Raw genomic sequence first — 16,836 nt, 5'->3', positions numbered from 1 at the left:
CAGCGAAGTCATCGCGAATGATAAACACAGGTTTGGAGGAAACACGTGGCGATGACTCGAACGAAACAGTTTCTCTTAATTAAATTTAATCAATCACAGCAACACGCACATACATGGAATGGTAAAAGCGAAAATTCTTTCAAAGAGAAATATTTATCCAATATTTACATCTCAATCCGAATTCCAAATGCTCGCGTTTGAAGAGTCGATGGAAAAATATGGGTTGTGTAAAAACGTTCTGATAGAATGAGATTAATTACGACTAGCGCACGAACAGCATCGCGTTTATCGTTTTATTCGGATTTATGATTGTACACGTGCTCTTTTCGAAGGCTTTCGGACCGGATAAATAGGGGCATCAAACGTTTGAAATTAACGGAGACGATGCCGTCGCTATTCGACTTCCTGATTTCGTCTCGTTTCATTTGAACCATTTATTATTTACACCTTTTATATAATAATTTTGATATGATTTATCCAAAGAGGGTGCGAATGAAGCAGTGAATCAATCGGTGGAATTTACCTTTCAATCGAAATCAAAATTACCTTTTTACTTTGATAATTGTCTGTAATTATTTCAGAGAAATTTAATCAAATTTTGTGCGAGGTAACCTCTGTAACAACGGACCATTTAATTAAACACACTCCTCGCAGCAAAAGAAAAGAGTGAGACTTCGTTAACGTTCTTCTCTTTCGGAAAATTAGATAGATTCTATAAATGTTTCTCGATACGATGGAATACAGTAGAACCTTCGTTATGTGAACACTCTATTATGTATGAACTGTATATTTCCTATTACAATACTGTATGTACATAAACATACAAGTATTTACATATTTCCTTCTATATAAATCTATTCAGAACTATTCGCTATTAAATTGGTAGAGTATGTGTAACGGTACACCACCAAACTAGAAACGCGTTAGTATCGACAATTAAGGAAAGTCGAACGTGGGGACAGTGCAACAAATCTAGCGCAAAAATATGGTGTTGCAAAGTCTACCATCGTCGATCTAAGACGAAACCGAAAATGTGCTATTAGAAACTAATTAGAGCCAATGAAGAACGACTTCGACAACTCGAAAAAACATTAGTGACAGAAAACAACGTTCAATGTTCTGTTTCGGTGGTTTGTTATTGGTGGTTGAATACCCACGATTACTTCCGAAGCTCGAAAACTTGGAAATCGAACTACGGATCGAACGGTGTCGTTTCTTTTCTAGTTTCTATTTTATCTACAGAATTATCTACAAACAAACTGTATTTGTTTTATTTCGTTTCGCCTTTGGTATCGAGTAAAATTGAGTGCCAACCACTTATTGCTCTATTACGTAAAAATTCTCTTATCTGAACACTTTTTACCCCCAACTAGTTTACATAAAAGAGGTTCCACTGTATCGTCGAAATAGTTCATCCACGCTAATTGTCGCCCGAGCAATTCCTGCGACTATCGCGATGAGATTAACGGAAGGGGATAATTTCGATCATCGTCATTTGTAACAGTCGCATCGAATGGGAATACGAGTGTCTCTGTTTCGCGTATGTAAAAAATGTACAGACTTTACAAACTCATGGTATGAGAATGCGGTTTCTCGTTGTAGTCCAGTCACTTTGTATTCGATTATAAAAATAGTCCTATCGAACCGATTTTTCGATTTTTACAAGTCGTCGTAAATAACGTGTAAAATATTCTTATGAAATGAAACATTTGTTCCTCGTCGGTATTGTAGGAGTCTAAACGAAAAATAAGGCACGGGGATTCGAAGCCACGATCCTCGGATCCACAGTCGACCGCTTTACTTACAAGACCAATCCCGTACCCTACGTTTCGTGTTCTTATTTGACTCCTTATTGTTGGGTATGGGAGGCGCGGACACTACAGTATCTTGAAATTAGGTTTACTGAAAAATTTTTTTATAAAATATTTATGATATGTTCTTTTGCATATAATCGATACGTTGCAGTATGTAAATGAATACACTTTGTTCAGCACCAACATTTTGCTTTTTGTAGGCTTTTCCATTATTTTCCAATGTTCGTTAATCCTGGTGAAACGAAATCAACGATCCATAATAATTAGAACAAGTTTCGAACGAATCATACTTGGAAGAGATTACGGGATTATTGATTATTACGTAGTTTAAAAATTGTATACTCAGGGCTAACGTTTAAAACGTTGAAATGAAAGCAAACCAATGAAAAGGGTAAATAATTGGAATGTACATTAACATCTTTCGTAAACCAACGCGTAAGTCAAGCAACTTCGCAATCAGCGTTGCTTGTAAATTATTGACTGTATGGAAAAGGTACGTTACACATTTTTTCATAGAAGATTTCGTTACCTTTGTATTCGTTAATACCTCTTTTTCACGAATTCACGTCGCTTCAAACTCTATGCCTGGTTATGACAAAATTATGAAAGTCGTTTTATTGTATACATCTACCAAGCTTATGGTACCAGCTTTAGAATTTTATTATTCTCGTCAGTACTCGGTATTAGAAACGTAAAATATTTCGTACGTTATTTGGAACGACTTGATCAAAAATGTTTGAAAAATCAGCCCGACGAAAATATCGTTATAATATTCCATTCAATCTTAAAGTATAGCGACTAGACTGTTCTTCCTCCAGCATGTAGAAATGTCCACGTTGAATTGCACGAGCATTCTGTTTTCGTGGATTTCTGATATGTCTCCGTAGACGCTCAATTATCGAATGGATCGAATTTCAGTGATCTCGATTCTGGTAGTTGACGCAGGTTACCGAACGCTTGATACAAAGACGCGTTCTCGGCATCGCCGGCGCTGTACCGGTGTTTATTCTCAGGATCCCAGGTAGAATGTGCTGGCCTGTATAAACGAGGAATGTGTCGCTCCCCGCGATTTCCGTAAACGAAACTGTCCTTTCCTGAAACGATGACTCGTAAATGTCGCGTACGCGATCCGCGATTGGAAACACGCAAATTTCTCACCAGAGATGGGTAAGATTCCTATGTAAATAATAATTTCGAGTAACATCAGGGTGAACCAAAAGTTTTGTTCTGTTGTTGTTCTTAGTTCAATCATTGGTTGAAAAGAAAAGGATAAAAAGGAAGATAGAAAGAAGAGATAGAAATCAGAGAAAAGGATTGGTTCATCCTAATACCTGCGACGATTACCTTGCGATGGGGATGGCGATTGGGGTGGCGTGCCTGCAACAGGCGATAGAGGTTCGTACGGGGGCGGTGGAGGCGAAGACGGAGACGGCGTCGGCGATCGCGGTTGCCTCAAAAGAGTATCTGGATCGAGCTCGAGAATCCTGAGAACTCTGTGAGGATTCGCCCGAACCCAGGCATCGAACACGTCCACGGGCCAATCTGTTTGCGTTGCCGCATCGCACACCCTTGCAGGAGGATTCCAGCATATTGCGTCGGGGGGATGAGACGAGCTCCTTGCCAAAACCCCGCTGCCGCGATTCACAGGCATTGGCAAATTCGGATTACTTTGCGGCGAACATGCCAGTATTTGTAGGGCTTGAATCGCGTTTCTGACCTATTTTTATCAAACAGAGAACGCTTCAGAGCTCGGCAAGGCTAGATGAATTCGATGCAATTTTCTCAGGCTGTAGTGTTTAATTATACGAGAAATAATGATTGATTAATTTTAAAGGGGATTTAGGATATTGCTTTTTAACAACACGTGGACACTTGAACGAATTCGATTTTGCTGGTTCAGGTTTTGGAATGTTCACTTAAACGCCGTCGCTATTAAAAATAAAAAAAGGACATCGAGAGTGTCGTTCCGCAGAAAGATGGACTCCAGTCACGTCGTAAATATCCCTCAGAGACAATCTTTATAGCTCCTCGTAGTACGTACCTCGCAACTGAGCGTAGCGACGTCGTGATGTAGTGTTGAGAATTGAGTGTCAAGTCTTTCCACCGATCCTCGGATATGTTCTTCGACAGACTCTTGCGCCATCACCTGAGCCGCTCTACCTCTCACCAGGACTCCTCTTGCGGCTCTTCTGCCTTCTCGATACTCTTCCCTGTCGTAAGGTGTAATGCACACTTGTATACCGTAAATAAGTTAAGAAGCCAGTCAACATACCTAAACTTAGCGTGTCGCGGACTCGACGTATGCAAGGGCGATTTATTCGGTGGCGATAGAGGGGAAGTTTCCCCTTCGTCGGGCACATTTTCGTCGTCTTCGCTGATCGACGGTAGCGTCAACGACGGCCCGTTCATGTCAGACTCTTGCTGAAAAGTTGCAACAATCTCTCCTTGTACCCTCTGTTTATTTGATTGAAACAACGCCAAGAGTAGAGCTGGGACTTTTCGAATAATTTAATACTCGAATATTTGGGTATTTAAATACAAATACCATTTTTCAAATACCATTGTTTGAATATTATCGTTTGGATATACTGTTCGAATATCATTTGAGAATATCATTGTTCGAATATACTCTTCGAATATAATTTTTTGAATATCGTAGTTCGAATATACTGTACGAATATTACTATTTGAATATCGTTATTCGAAAGTTATTATTCGAATATTAATAATCCGATATCACTAATCGAGTATCATCATTCGAACATGATTATTCGAATATTATTTTTATAATCTCATTTTTTGAAAATTACTAAACGAATATTACTATTTGAATATCGTTATTCGAAATTTATTATTTGAATATCAATAATCCGATATCATTAATCGGGTATCATTTTTCGAACATGATTATTCGAATATTATTTTTATAATTTCATTTTTCGAAAATTATTAAACGAATATCACTATTCGAACATCATTTTTTTAATTACTATGCGAATATCGTTTTCTGAATTTGTCTATTGAGGATTCGACGATCAGAATCACCCAATTGAATACATCTTGAACGAGGATAAAATAATTTTTTAATAGAGAATGTAATTCTACAGTTGAGAAATAGCTGCTTACTGCTGGAATATGTAAACTTAATAAACAAATTGCGGATGTTTATTCAAATCCACGTCCTATATGCAAATATACAAATACGTAGGGTATATGCATTTGTACGCGAAACAGATGCAAATATTCAAAATGTATGCATTTCCATGCAAAGTGCATGCAAATATGGACGATATATGTAAAATATGCAGATGTCATCGTTATCGTTATCATTCATGGGTCCATGTATACGCTACTTATCCGTACATTTTATATATTATTTGTCGTACACACGTACACAAATGGTACATGCTTTTGCATATCTTACACGAATAAACATTACGTAAATATTCGCAATTTACACGTTACCTCTCCCTCGGTAAAATAAAAATATTAAATAGTAATCGTTAATAAAATGTAACATACACATTGAAAAGAGTGTTTTCGTTTAAAAAAAAAAAAAAAAAAAAAGGGAAAGTTGAACAATATTGTTTCTTTTTTATTTCGTATTCTCTATACCAAGTTCTATTCATTTTATTTCACTTCGTCTTAAATATTAAATAAAGTTAAGCATCCACCACTTCTATTACGTACAAATTCTTTCGAAGTACATTCAATCAATTATGTAATCAATTATGTAAATCATATTCGAGTAACCAGATACTTCAAATATTCGAATACCAAGAAACTAGAGCATTCCCAGCCCTAATCGAACCTTACCTCAGCCTCGTACCCCTCCCGTATATTGTACGTGAGATCATGTTGTATATCGTTCGCGAATTCGTGTTGATACTCAGGGTAGAGCCGAAGAACTTCGACCAGACCTTGCATGTGTATGCACTTCAAATCGCAATAAGTTAACGCTTTAACGTCGCTGCTGGATTTCACTATAACGTCCGTGGCACCTGTACCACCTCCATGCGTTCCACCACCGTTACTGTTGTGTTGCAGGTGCACCTTTATGTCCGAGCCGACGAGATCACCTTTCCCTTTACGCAAAGGCGAACGAAATTAGCGATTTGAGCAAGACCGTTCGCCATTATCGACAGAATTAATGCCAGTCGATGGACGGCGTCGTACCTAAGATAGCAACGACCATGTCGTTCTGCACAACTTCCATGGAACCGTTACATAAGTAATAGATGTACGATAGCGCGTCGCCTTTGTGAATGAGATATTCCCCAGGTGCGCAGAAATTATTTCTAATGCGTAGCGAGAGCAGTTTCAGGCAGCCCTGAGAAGCAGCCTCGAATATCGGTAAACTCAAAATCTCCCGATGTAAATGCATCGATACGTCTCCCCTGAGTTCCTCGGGGAATTGCTCGAGGGTCTAAAATGATTAATACGTTTTATTTCGTACTGTCGCACGGTAATTTCGCGTAATGGAAACCGCGTTGCCAGGACGCTTGGCATTAACGCTTTGCCAACCGTAGAAATACTTGTGGGTACACTGACTTATATTTCTTCTTTTAACGAATCCAAATATTGTAATACGTGTAACGACACGTCCAATCTCTTTCTCTCGCACTCCAAGTGATTTTAAATGCTCGCGTCTTTCGAAAATTAACTCTTATTTAGTACCTGCTGCTACTACCTTCGATTACAGATAGTCTAAGCACGGTTATCGCGGGTGTTTGCGAGACCCGCGATGCGGTCGCGAAGCAAAGATGAAAATCTCCCCCGACCGGTTAGCAATGCGTTAATATCGATACGCGTATAGCGGTGTTTACCTCGTGTATGTCGATACCGTGATTCAGGGACCACATTGTCTGAAAGTAGTCCTGCATTCGCTGTTTCAGTTCGTCGGGGATCTGATGCAATACGAAAAAATCCTTGAGATCCCTTAATTTTGTTTGATACAGCGATTTTCTAGAGTAAAGTCTTTGAATAATCGCCGTCACGTTACCGAACACCACAGCATGCATCAGAGCTGTAGCATACACGATATGTACAGTGTGGAAATATTCCCTACTGTAAATTTACGTCAACTTTATTCCGCACTAATTAAACATCGTTCGCTTCTAGTACACGTATACGCAAATTTCTTAGCGAACAAAACAAGCATATAGCTACATACGGATTGATTATCGTATAATTAATAGATAATCCGGATTAACGTGTACTATATTGATCGATGATGATTACTAACCGCCAATAAGCATCGCGCAAATGGAGAATAGCTTTTCGGAGAACGTGTTGGCCGAAACGTTGCCAAATCCTACTGACGTTAAGCTGCTACAAGTGAAATACAATGCTGTGATGTAACTTTCCGCGTGCGTTACATTTTGCACGGAAATCTTTAATCTATCCGCCAGCGTGTGAATCCAACCTGAAACAATTAACACCTTGAAAATTTGTTCGAGTCGCGTGTCGATCGTCGTTCTTGGAGGGAATGCGTCAGGTGGTTCGGAAAATTCTTGTCGGTATTCGACAGGTGGCGTTGGAACGGGTCCGAATTGTTTAAACAAACGACGTGTACATGTATCCCAAAAGGCGATATTTGGGGCACCTTTATATATAATTATTATCAGAATAGATCTATTTTTGACAGTCTTATATGCTCCTGAATACGGAAGGAAATAATTTCTACGTATATTAGCCGTTAATTTTGAAAGTGAGACAATTTCGTTTAATTTACTTGTCAGATATTTTAACGGTTTTTATTTAAATAAGTTTCAAAGAGTCATGAACTTATTATATATATTTTCAGCGCCAAAGATGAGTTTAAACGAGTAATGGTGAAGGAGAAAATTGAATATTTTATTTTATTTCGGTGCGTCATTCCATTATCGAAAAATTACCATTTGAGACATTCGTTCCCGTACTTGTTGCTTTCTTTAAAAATAACTTACTTAGACCACGTTCCACGAAGCCACGGATATCCTCGACTTTTATTTAATAATTCGTTTCGAAGTGTATAGGAATGCAATTGTCGGTCACAAGTGTGCCAACGTTGATAAAATCTTTTCAATCGCATCGGAGCAGGGTGCACGAACGTGCACTTTTAAAGATGGATAACAGATTCAATCTCTATAGAGGCTGTGGAGCCTGCGGAACAGCTTACGTTCACGTACGTGCTTAGATATAATCCACGTTGTATTCCGTCTTTGAGCTTTTCAGTCAGATGTCATTACAGTGGAACCGCGTTTATACGTACAAATTAATGCTCAGCCTCGGATATACCAACTCGTAGTTGAGCCTCTATTATCGTGATCGAGCGTAACCTTAGTTGTGCGAACGCGTGTTCATATAATTAAACTGTAGATATATTTATACATTTACGACAAGGGTAAAGATACAATCGTATAAATGGACGCGTACAAATGCATGAATATATAAAATATAAATAATAAAATACAACGTTTAGAAGACGAAGAACATGTTTTAGTTTACGTTACTTTCTTCACCCGTGTATGTAAATGACAAACAACTCTTTCTGCGCTCGTATACATCGCGTTAGGTTCGTCTATAACAATTTTGGGAAATGGATATTTATTTTAAAAAAAAAAGTTATCCACTTACCTAGGTCCCAGTCGCTGTCGTTTTTTAGTCTTTCCTTTTCAGCGATTACGAACCAAACGCAGGCCATCCAATGCGCCAACGTGATAAAGCTCAGCATTAACATTGTCAATATCACACCGCTATATTGCGCGTATCTATCCATCTTTTGAAGTAATCGCGCCAGCCTTAGTAACCTTGTTAACTTTACTAAATGTATGTTACTGTGTCCCGATTCCTGTGGTAAAAACATGCTATTAATAACGCATGAAAGGCGATCGAACTTCGTCGAATGCGGTGTCAATCACGCTTTTCTACCAGACGTTAACTCTACTGCAGCAGGCGATTTTGACGCGCGGAAAAACCTTACTGACACCTTCGACTCGCGTGAATCTATAGCTGGCTGTACAGTTCCAAGATTAGAATACGAATGGAAGTGGAAGAAATTTTGTATAATTTTGCTCTTTCCACTAAGTAAAATTCTTTATCTACTTCATCGAAGAAACTTTGATTGACGAACAATAGCGAATAATAATAACGTCACGAATAATAGCGAGAGCTAATGGCTGCGAATTTGTAATAAGATCTTTAGATATAAAAAGTGTAAAGTGTAAGGTGCAAAAGTGTACAGTGCAAAAGTGTAAAGTGTAAAGTGTAAAAGTGTAAAATTGAAGTCGAACGCGTGATTCTCCTATTTATTGCAACGCATTCATTAATTATGCCTAATAGATTCATAAGGAATTTTTCATTTTTCAGAACGACTCAAGATCGAATTAAAAGCGACCAGCTATAGATTCAAGAATCACGTAGAATTACGTTAGCGTCGACCAACGGATCGAACAGCGGTCAATGGCTGCAAATACGCTGCTATTTACACTGTGTCGATTGGTCCAAGAGATGTAATATTGGCAACGATCTGAGGAGACGTATGCAATAAGGATTTCTACGTTGAATGTTCGCATTGGGAAATAGCTGATTTCATTGGGAGTGACGTAATTACGAATTCCCGCGTGCCACGAACTTAGGACGATTGGATGATTGTGTACCAATCGTGATGGTCCGTCGAAATGTATCAGCGTACCGTTGAAAACACGACGCAAAGAATTGGATACGACGTTCAACGTAATAATATATCGATTTTTGGTAAACGAACTCTATTCACAACCCGTCTCTTGATATCGTACATACGATACGTACATACGTACAGACAATATTCCGTGCACGTATCTGTCTTACGTATCGCGATCGTATCGAGATATCTTCGATTATTAGAAAGTCCTATTCGCGATACTACTCGAAAGTATAATTAACCCTTTGCGCTCGGACGTCTCTTCTGAGGGGACATCTTAAGTCTAGGCAAACTTAATTAGTGATTACACAGGATAAACTCATCGAAACGTAAAATCTGTAAAAGTGTATGATTCCTTGAAGGTTTCTATTCAGATATCGCGAAAACTCAAATAAAAATATGGTACATGTATCGAGATATACACGGTTTGCACATTTTCTAACGAAACGGCTCCGATTGTAAAGGGTTACGTTATCATTTTCGAAGTGTCGTGTTTCAGAAATTTCAATTCACTTTAAACAATTACGTATACTTTAGTTTATTCTTCTTCTACGTTGTTAAGGAAAACCAATGAACAGGAATCATCGTACTCACTTGCGTCTTCCTGGGAGATTCGATCGCTATTCAATAATACATGAATTCTCTCTATCGAATATAATTAAAAAATCGACGTTACATTGCTTGCAGTTTAAACATTCTCGTTACGAGCGAAAAGTCAAACGAAACTTGCTATTTTTGTATTCCCTTTAACCGAACCAGCGTAAAAAGCGATGAATAACGAATAAGAACATTTCAGTCGTTCCAAACTTTCGAGCTTTTTAATTTCCATTCCCATTTATCACGGTTTTTTTCCCCGTCGACGGCAGCGAAACGTTTAACACGTGTTCCTAATAGAAATAAAATGCTACGAGAGGGATCGATTTTATTCCATTATACGCCACGCTTCTTTGTTTCGTCACAGTTCGCGAAGCCGAACAGACGCGTCCGCGTACCCCAGTTCGGGAAACCCCGCGGCGATCGACGAACACTCACCTCGCCGCTGTAAACGTCGGATGCGTAAAGAAAATCAAACGGCAGAGCCGCGATCAGATCAACGACGAACCAGCCCTTTACGTAGTTCACGGCGATGCATTTGCTGTTGCTGACGACTTCGCCCTTCTTGCTCACGTACGTCGTTCTGAAGTTCAGAACTATATCTGTGGGAAAGCAGAAACACGAAGTGCTTACAAAACCGAAATTAGTCGATACCAGTAACCTAAATTTTGTATCTTTTCATCAACTAGATCCACTGTTCACAGGTCGAGAGGGAGACGAGCAAGTTAAAATCAGTGACGAGCAAAACCAGCCATCAGGAGCTGTAGGGGGCCCAGTGAATGTATGAGATACTGTATACAGTATTAAAACTACGGAGCAACGAAAACAAGAAGACTGAGAGCGATATCGACTGAGAGCGACTCGTAATACTGCGATAATCTTATAATTAAGAGAAAAGCATCGGTGTAATAACTATGACTGTACAGTTGAAACGCTTAAAATAAATACTGATACTGGTACTGGCGAACCCTGAGCTTCACATGTATATATTTATGATAAAAAATTTATTTGAGAACATCGAACCATCGATTAATTTAGAAAAATGTCTTCGACAGACGTAAAAGGTACGAGTACTTACGGGATGGAAAATGTTCAAGAGAAATTTGATATTTATCACTGGTGGAAACGTCAGGACAGGGCAGACACTCGGGAGTCTCTCGGTCAAAGAGGCAACCTGCTCTTCTAGTTATTAGTCCTTTCGAGTTTCGCGACTCGGAAATGCATCGCGTTAAGGAACTTCGTTCTGGTGCGACGAATTGCATTTAATCCGGTTTGCGAACCGGATTTCTGTCTCTAAATTCGTCCTCGTCACGCTCACTTACGCACTGGACAACTAGGACTAGTTAGTTTCGGACGAAGTTGCGGTTACGAGTGCTCGGATACCGTCAGACGAGATGAAACGAATTTAGCAACGCAGGATACCAAGGGATCTTTAACCCTAGCACGGCGAAGACCGGGTCCTCGTGAACCGAGCTCTACGATCACATATTTCACTGTTGGACACTTCAGTTCAAACGAAAAGGACGTAGCAGTATCTCTTGTAATTAAAATTAGCTCGAATCCATATATTTTTATATTTATTCGTATACCTATATCCGTATTATTAATAATTAACACCGAATCATCAACATTGCCTTAGTATTTCTGATTTAATGATACGTTAAGAAAATCTGTCTACAATTCAATTATGACTTTTTTTTTTTTTTAAATTGTGCTTGGTTAGATACGCGAAACGTGTTTCTTTATTTCATTCGTAAGTTGTTCTACTAATTATAAAGTTTCCTAAAAAGGAAAACGGGAATTTGTCTATTTCTATGAACGAATGGATTCGTAAAAGTGTGTACAAAGCCGGTCACAAACAGTAATCGTTTACAACAAGATAGAATTTTTCGTTCGGGTCATAAACGACCCAGTCTTAGCTACCCTCGATCCGTCATCTATGCGTTAAACGATTCCTCCATTCGATTCACGAATCAATTATCGGTTCTACTCGAAGAAACACAAGCTCGTCAAACACCTGCGAAGAGTTTCATCCGCGGAAGGTCGGTACTCGATATTCAACGCAATAAGTTATCCAACCAAGTGTTTTCAAAGTGAATTCATCGCTTGCTAAGAGTAATTCCAGGAGTTTAATTTGCGGTGAAAGGTGAGATAGAATTAATACGATCGGGGTTGGGTTACATTTATTCTCGCCATATATTATATAAATGAATGAAATAATTTCCGTTGCTACTTGCTATACAATTAGTCGTTAACAATGTCTTTCCAAGCAGCCCGTCAGTCTTTAACAGGTATTACGACTATGGAAGCTTGCAGCTCTCAGGAATAACGTAATTTCAAATTCTACAGGGTGTTAACAATGTGAGATTTTCATATTTATCTGAAAAGGTATCTAAAAGCTTTATACTATTGTCATCAAGTATATCAGCGATTATTTATGGCTTTCGACGAAGGGAAGTAATAGAGAAATAACGCATCCTTCGAAAGCAACTGACGAACGTCAGTTGCGCCTATCGTTGCTTATCGATTTCAATTGCTGTTTATTTCCGTTGATATCGAAAAGCACTCGTTCCCAGACAAACAGAAAACATGGAGATATCGCTGTGTCCGCGTTTAGGGTGAACCGATTCGAGTGGCAGTTGCTCGATGTCAACGAGAGGTTTAGCAACGGAAGGGGAGATGGAGCCGTTACTTTTGGACTTAACGAGATCCTCGAATCGCCGACGGGATAAAAGGACCAACCCTTCTCTCGGCCCTTCCTCGGTTGAATTGTTTTAAAAGTACGCCAATCGATGCATCGGGAATCGTAAATTTCATTATTTTAGAACCGCCGCGACGGAAGTCCTTCGCTGAATTCCACGGTCACCCAATCGACGAAAACAAACGCGAATGGTGAGAAAATGTAAGTCGTACCCACCGCATATAAAGAGGGCTTCGACGACAACGTCGCTGACCATCGTAGGCCTGTCTGTATTAATGAAGCTCGCATTAAAAGGGACGACGATCGCCACATAAAACGTTGCGAGTAGTATCAACCAGTCCCAGCAAGACTTGAAGCAGCCGTAGTGGCTCAAGATGAATTGGGGTTTTTTTATCCCGGATGTTTTATACTCTGGTAAAGGCGCCGCAGTAGAATGCAGAAGGTTCTAGAATAACAGACACGACAGGTTTACAAAGCGATGTATCTGGAACATGGTTAGCGTAGATGTTTTAGTAATTGGACACTTGGCAAAGTTTTTACCTCGGAAGAGGACTTGGTGATTCTACAGAAAAGAGAGTGCTCAACATCGATTTCGATGATATTGAAATATGTTACGAGGGAGGGAGAGCTTTACCAAATAATTATTTCTTAATTACCTATATCATTCTAGCGAAGTATATTTTTATGATTACGTCGGAAACTAAGTGTCTCCGGCGGTGATAGATGTAGGTAAAAGTCGTTCAGAGTAAGGAATTTGATAATATATTTCAAAATGATCGAAATCGATGCTCAGGAAAAATATAAAATGGGTAAATTAAGGGGTAACCACTTACATTGTTCAACTTAATTTTGGGCTTATTGTCCTGTCTGTAATGGCCTGATAGTTGATAAAGAACGGCGCGACTCCTTCTTCTGCCGTAATTAGCCGGCGGTGCCTCCGGATCGAGGCTACCATTTGCATCTGAAATGCAATTGCACCGTTGCCGTGCACACTTCTTGCTTCGTACAGTTTAGAAAATTAGTTGGCGTGCAATCAACGAACTGTAGAGACGGTACAGTTCTCGCTAATTATTAAATTAAAAACAAGCGCCGTTTAACCGCCGGAGACTTTGAATTTTACGAAAACTGCGCGCGCTCGCGTGTCCACTGAAAATACTTCAAATATCCGCGCGAAATACACGCGTGGCTCCTCTAGGTTTGATTTTCTACGAGACCAACACGTGCAACGCCCGCGACGCGTAAATACTACAAGGAAAAGCAAACTATTCGAAACAGTTGGCCTGCTCGATTTGTGCTGTTTGGTGTTTCGCTTTGAATAATAGTGTTGCATTACGTTTCACGTGCAGCGTGTATTGCGTGAACGCGGTGTTGAAAGCACGAAACGTTTAGGTATACCGGAGAGGAAAGTATGTGTGGCACATTGAGATCGATCGAACCCATATCCGACTCACGGCTCCGTGATTCTGGATACTTCGGAATGCAATCGATCGGTTACGTGGAACAAGATATCAGATTGGTTCGAAAATTATTTCGTTCTTTGTATCGTTCGAGACTGGTATTCGATGTAGTTGTATATTTATATGTAAAGATAATTGTGTTATATATCATTAGACTGCGAATATTTACGCGTTTATGGTAAGTATAAATACCAAATGAACGAATATATAAAATGTACAAAATAAAATGCACGATTGAAATTATTATATGAAACGTACCATTGAGTGTTATGGAAAAACGTAATCACCGTATTTTTTCTACGACCCTTTCCCACCCGTTCAGCAACACCTGCTTTTCCATTATTGCACGTTTAATTCTGAGTTGAATTATTGCATGTCAAGGTTACCAGGTAAAAATGAAAATAAATAATATATTCCTAGGGAAAACGTTTCGTTCGAACGTGTTCGGCAGCGAAGCATGGCCTAGAACTCACCACTATCGTGCAACTCACGGAGCTGAAAATCCTTTTTGATTTCCTTGTGCGACGCCAAAAACAGAACGACGTCGCCTTTTTCATTTTTTATCGGGACAATGTCGAGCAAGCAATGGAATGGTTCACCTGGAAATTAAAATCGTATACCGAATCATTAAAATATTTCACGAGATGTCGGTTGTTACTTTTGATCTTGTGAAACGTAATGATAAAAAAAGTAATCGTTCGATTAGCGACCAGCGTCGAATTCATGGCCGTCGTGTTTTCTTAAGATTTAACCTCGTCGATTTGAACACTTCATGAACAAGTACAGTGGATACTGTGCAAATATGATAGAACTTGATCGAATCGATTACCTTGATTAAACTTATGCTACCGCACCTGTACTCTTCGTGCACACGGTTGCGTCGAATCCTACCGATCAATGATATTAAATCATAGACTCTGTCACGGTAGTATACTTGGGTCGTAACATGAATTACGATTATTTTAAATTGGATTGGGTTTCCATGATTTTCTTATTGAATTTAAGATAACTAGTTTTCAAGTCAGTAGGAATTGTAAAATGAATGAAAATCGAATAAAAGTAGTTTAGGCTATAGAAATGTAGAAGTACAATGCGATGAGGGCACTATTAGAGTTAAGAACAAAATTGCAATCCATCTAAAATGACGTATAATACGATAACGATATAAATAAAATTCTTCCGAAGGCCTCAAAAACATGGTTCCAAGAAGAGATTGAAGTTTTCGAAATGAATTCATGACTTTCATAATTTGTCGAGTTTCTCAGGGTACAAAATATAAATGTCTGAACATTCATTAAAAAAGAGCATAATGGAAAGAGAAATTCGGTACGTTATTTTCTACACCAGCGCAATTCCTTAATTTTTGCTGGTCGGACATGCCGAGCTTACCGGTCTTCTTATAAAACACGACCTCCATCTTCAATTCCGTCTTGCTCTCGAGACTCTTGTCGATCATCCCAATTTCCTCTTCTTTCGTTTTCTGGCCATGTAGAAACTTGCAAGCGCAACCTTTCTGCATGATTTGCGCTCGCGCGAATCCTGTCAGCTCGCAGAAACCGTCGGAGCAGTAAACGATCGGATAGGACGGCGGAACCTGCGCATTTCCCAGCACAAAGTTGCTGTCTGTAAACAGGAAAGCGATAGAATGTTTCATTAGCGAGGTATCTTCGTTAGAAAGACGATTATTCGGGTGATTAATGGTTCTTCTTCGAACTAAAAGTTCGAGGAATACAAGTGCGAACTTCCGTGGATGTATTTATTGACTTTTTAGGGAGATTTTTTTCAACGAATTGCAATAAATATTTTGAGCATTTCAAGCTGCGATCCATCTGCTGCGCGGGCGAACGCGCTTTTATCGTCGACGCTATTGGCGCGGTTCCACAAATAGGAAACGAAAAGAACAAGTTATTGGGAAATATGAGGGTGTACTGAAATTTAAAAAAAAAAAAAAAAAAAAAATGAAAATTTAATTTAGCGAAACAGCGGTGCTTTAAAAAGGTTATTGTTACTATTTTAGTTTTATCGATCGAAACACGCGGAATACGCGAAAAGAACAAGTTATCTGGAAATATGAGAGTGCACTGGAATTGAAAAAAGTTGAAAATTTGATTCAGCGAAATGGCAGCGTTTTAGAATTTGGTGTCGCTACTATTTTGGTTCTATTGACCATCGAAAGACCTGTACTAGTACAAGATTTAAAGTTGTCACCTTAAGTCTCTTAAGGGCTATAAATAGACATCTACTCTACATGTATGTACACGAAGTTTCAAATCGATCGGTTCGGTAATCCCCAAGACATCACGTCCAGGATCCTGGAAAACATGGTTTTGGGAAAAACTCGTTGAAAACTGCCGCATGATGCACGTCAGCATTTCGAGATCCTCTCGAAAATATTCTATGAATTCGTTATCCTCTCGAATTTTCAAATGATACAAAAATACGTTTTTCGATAGGTCAAATTTGTAAAAATACAATTCTTAAACTTCGGATGGCATCTTTTCAAAGATTTATATACTTTTGAAACTCCAATAAAAAAGTTGAGCTTTGTAACATTCCTAATGGGAATTTCCCCTCCCTTATCCACGTGTCATATACGATCCAGTACAG

At 39.1% G+C, this 16,836-nt stretch overlaps 1 protein-coding gene across 3 annotated transcripts in view; it reads right to left on the bottom strand.

Annotated features, from left to right (window-relative positions):
• Nucleotides 1–1,889: 1,889 nt before the first annotated feature.
• Nucleotides 1,890–16,836, bottom strand: part of LOC128885299 (potassium voltage-gated channel subfamily H member 8) — a 46,709-nt gene continuing 31,762 nt past the window's right edge. For 2 of the 3 annotated variants that reach the window (XM_054139283.1, XM_054139290.1), the window contains 14 exons: nt 15,619–15,852; nt 14,703–14,828; nt 13,606–13,733; nt 12,989–13,217; nt 10,510–10,673; nt 8,433–8,646; nt 7,060–7,239; nt 6,641–6,840; nt 5,991–6,240; nt 5,631–5,899; nt 4,087–4,235; nt 3,856–4,024; nt 3,159–3,531; nt 1,890–2,908 (listed from right to left, as the gene is read on the bottom strand). In XM_054139283.1, coding sequence (XP_053995258.1) covers nt 2,706–2,908; nt 3,159–3,531; nt 3,856–4,024; nt 4,087–4,235; nt 5,631–5,899; nt 5,991–6,240; nt 6,641–6,840; nt 7,060–7,239; nt 8,433–8,646; nt 10,510–10,673; nt 12,989–13,217; nt 13,606–13,733; nt 14,703–14,828; nt 15,619–15,852 — 2,888 coding nt within the window. In that variant the 3' untranslated portion in view covers nt 1,890–2,705. The remainder of the gene's footprint in view (nt 2,909–3,158; nt 3,532–3,855; nt 4,025–4,086; nt 4,236–5,630; nt 5,900–5,990; nt 6,241–6,640; nt 6,841–7,059; nt 7,240–8,432; nt 8,647–10,509; nt 10,674–12,988; nt 13,218–13,605; nt 13,734–14,702; nt 14,829–15,618; nt 15,853–16,836) is intronic. The other variant, XM_054139299.1, reaches the window with a different exon arrangement.

Source organism: Hylaeus anthracinus, unplaced genomic scaffold, assembly GCF_026225885.1.
Source record: "Hylaeus anthracinus isolate JK02 unplaced genomic scaffold, UHH_iyHylAnth1.0_haploid 0, whole genome shotgun sequence".
NCBI lineage: Eukaryota > Metazoa > Arthropoda > Insecta > Hymenoptera > Colletidae > Hylaeus > Hylaeus anthracinus.
The sequence above is the reverse complement of the archived record's forward strand: the minus strand, read 5'-3'. Positions and strand labels throughout refer to the sequence as shown.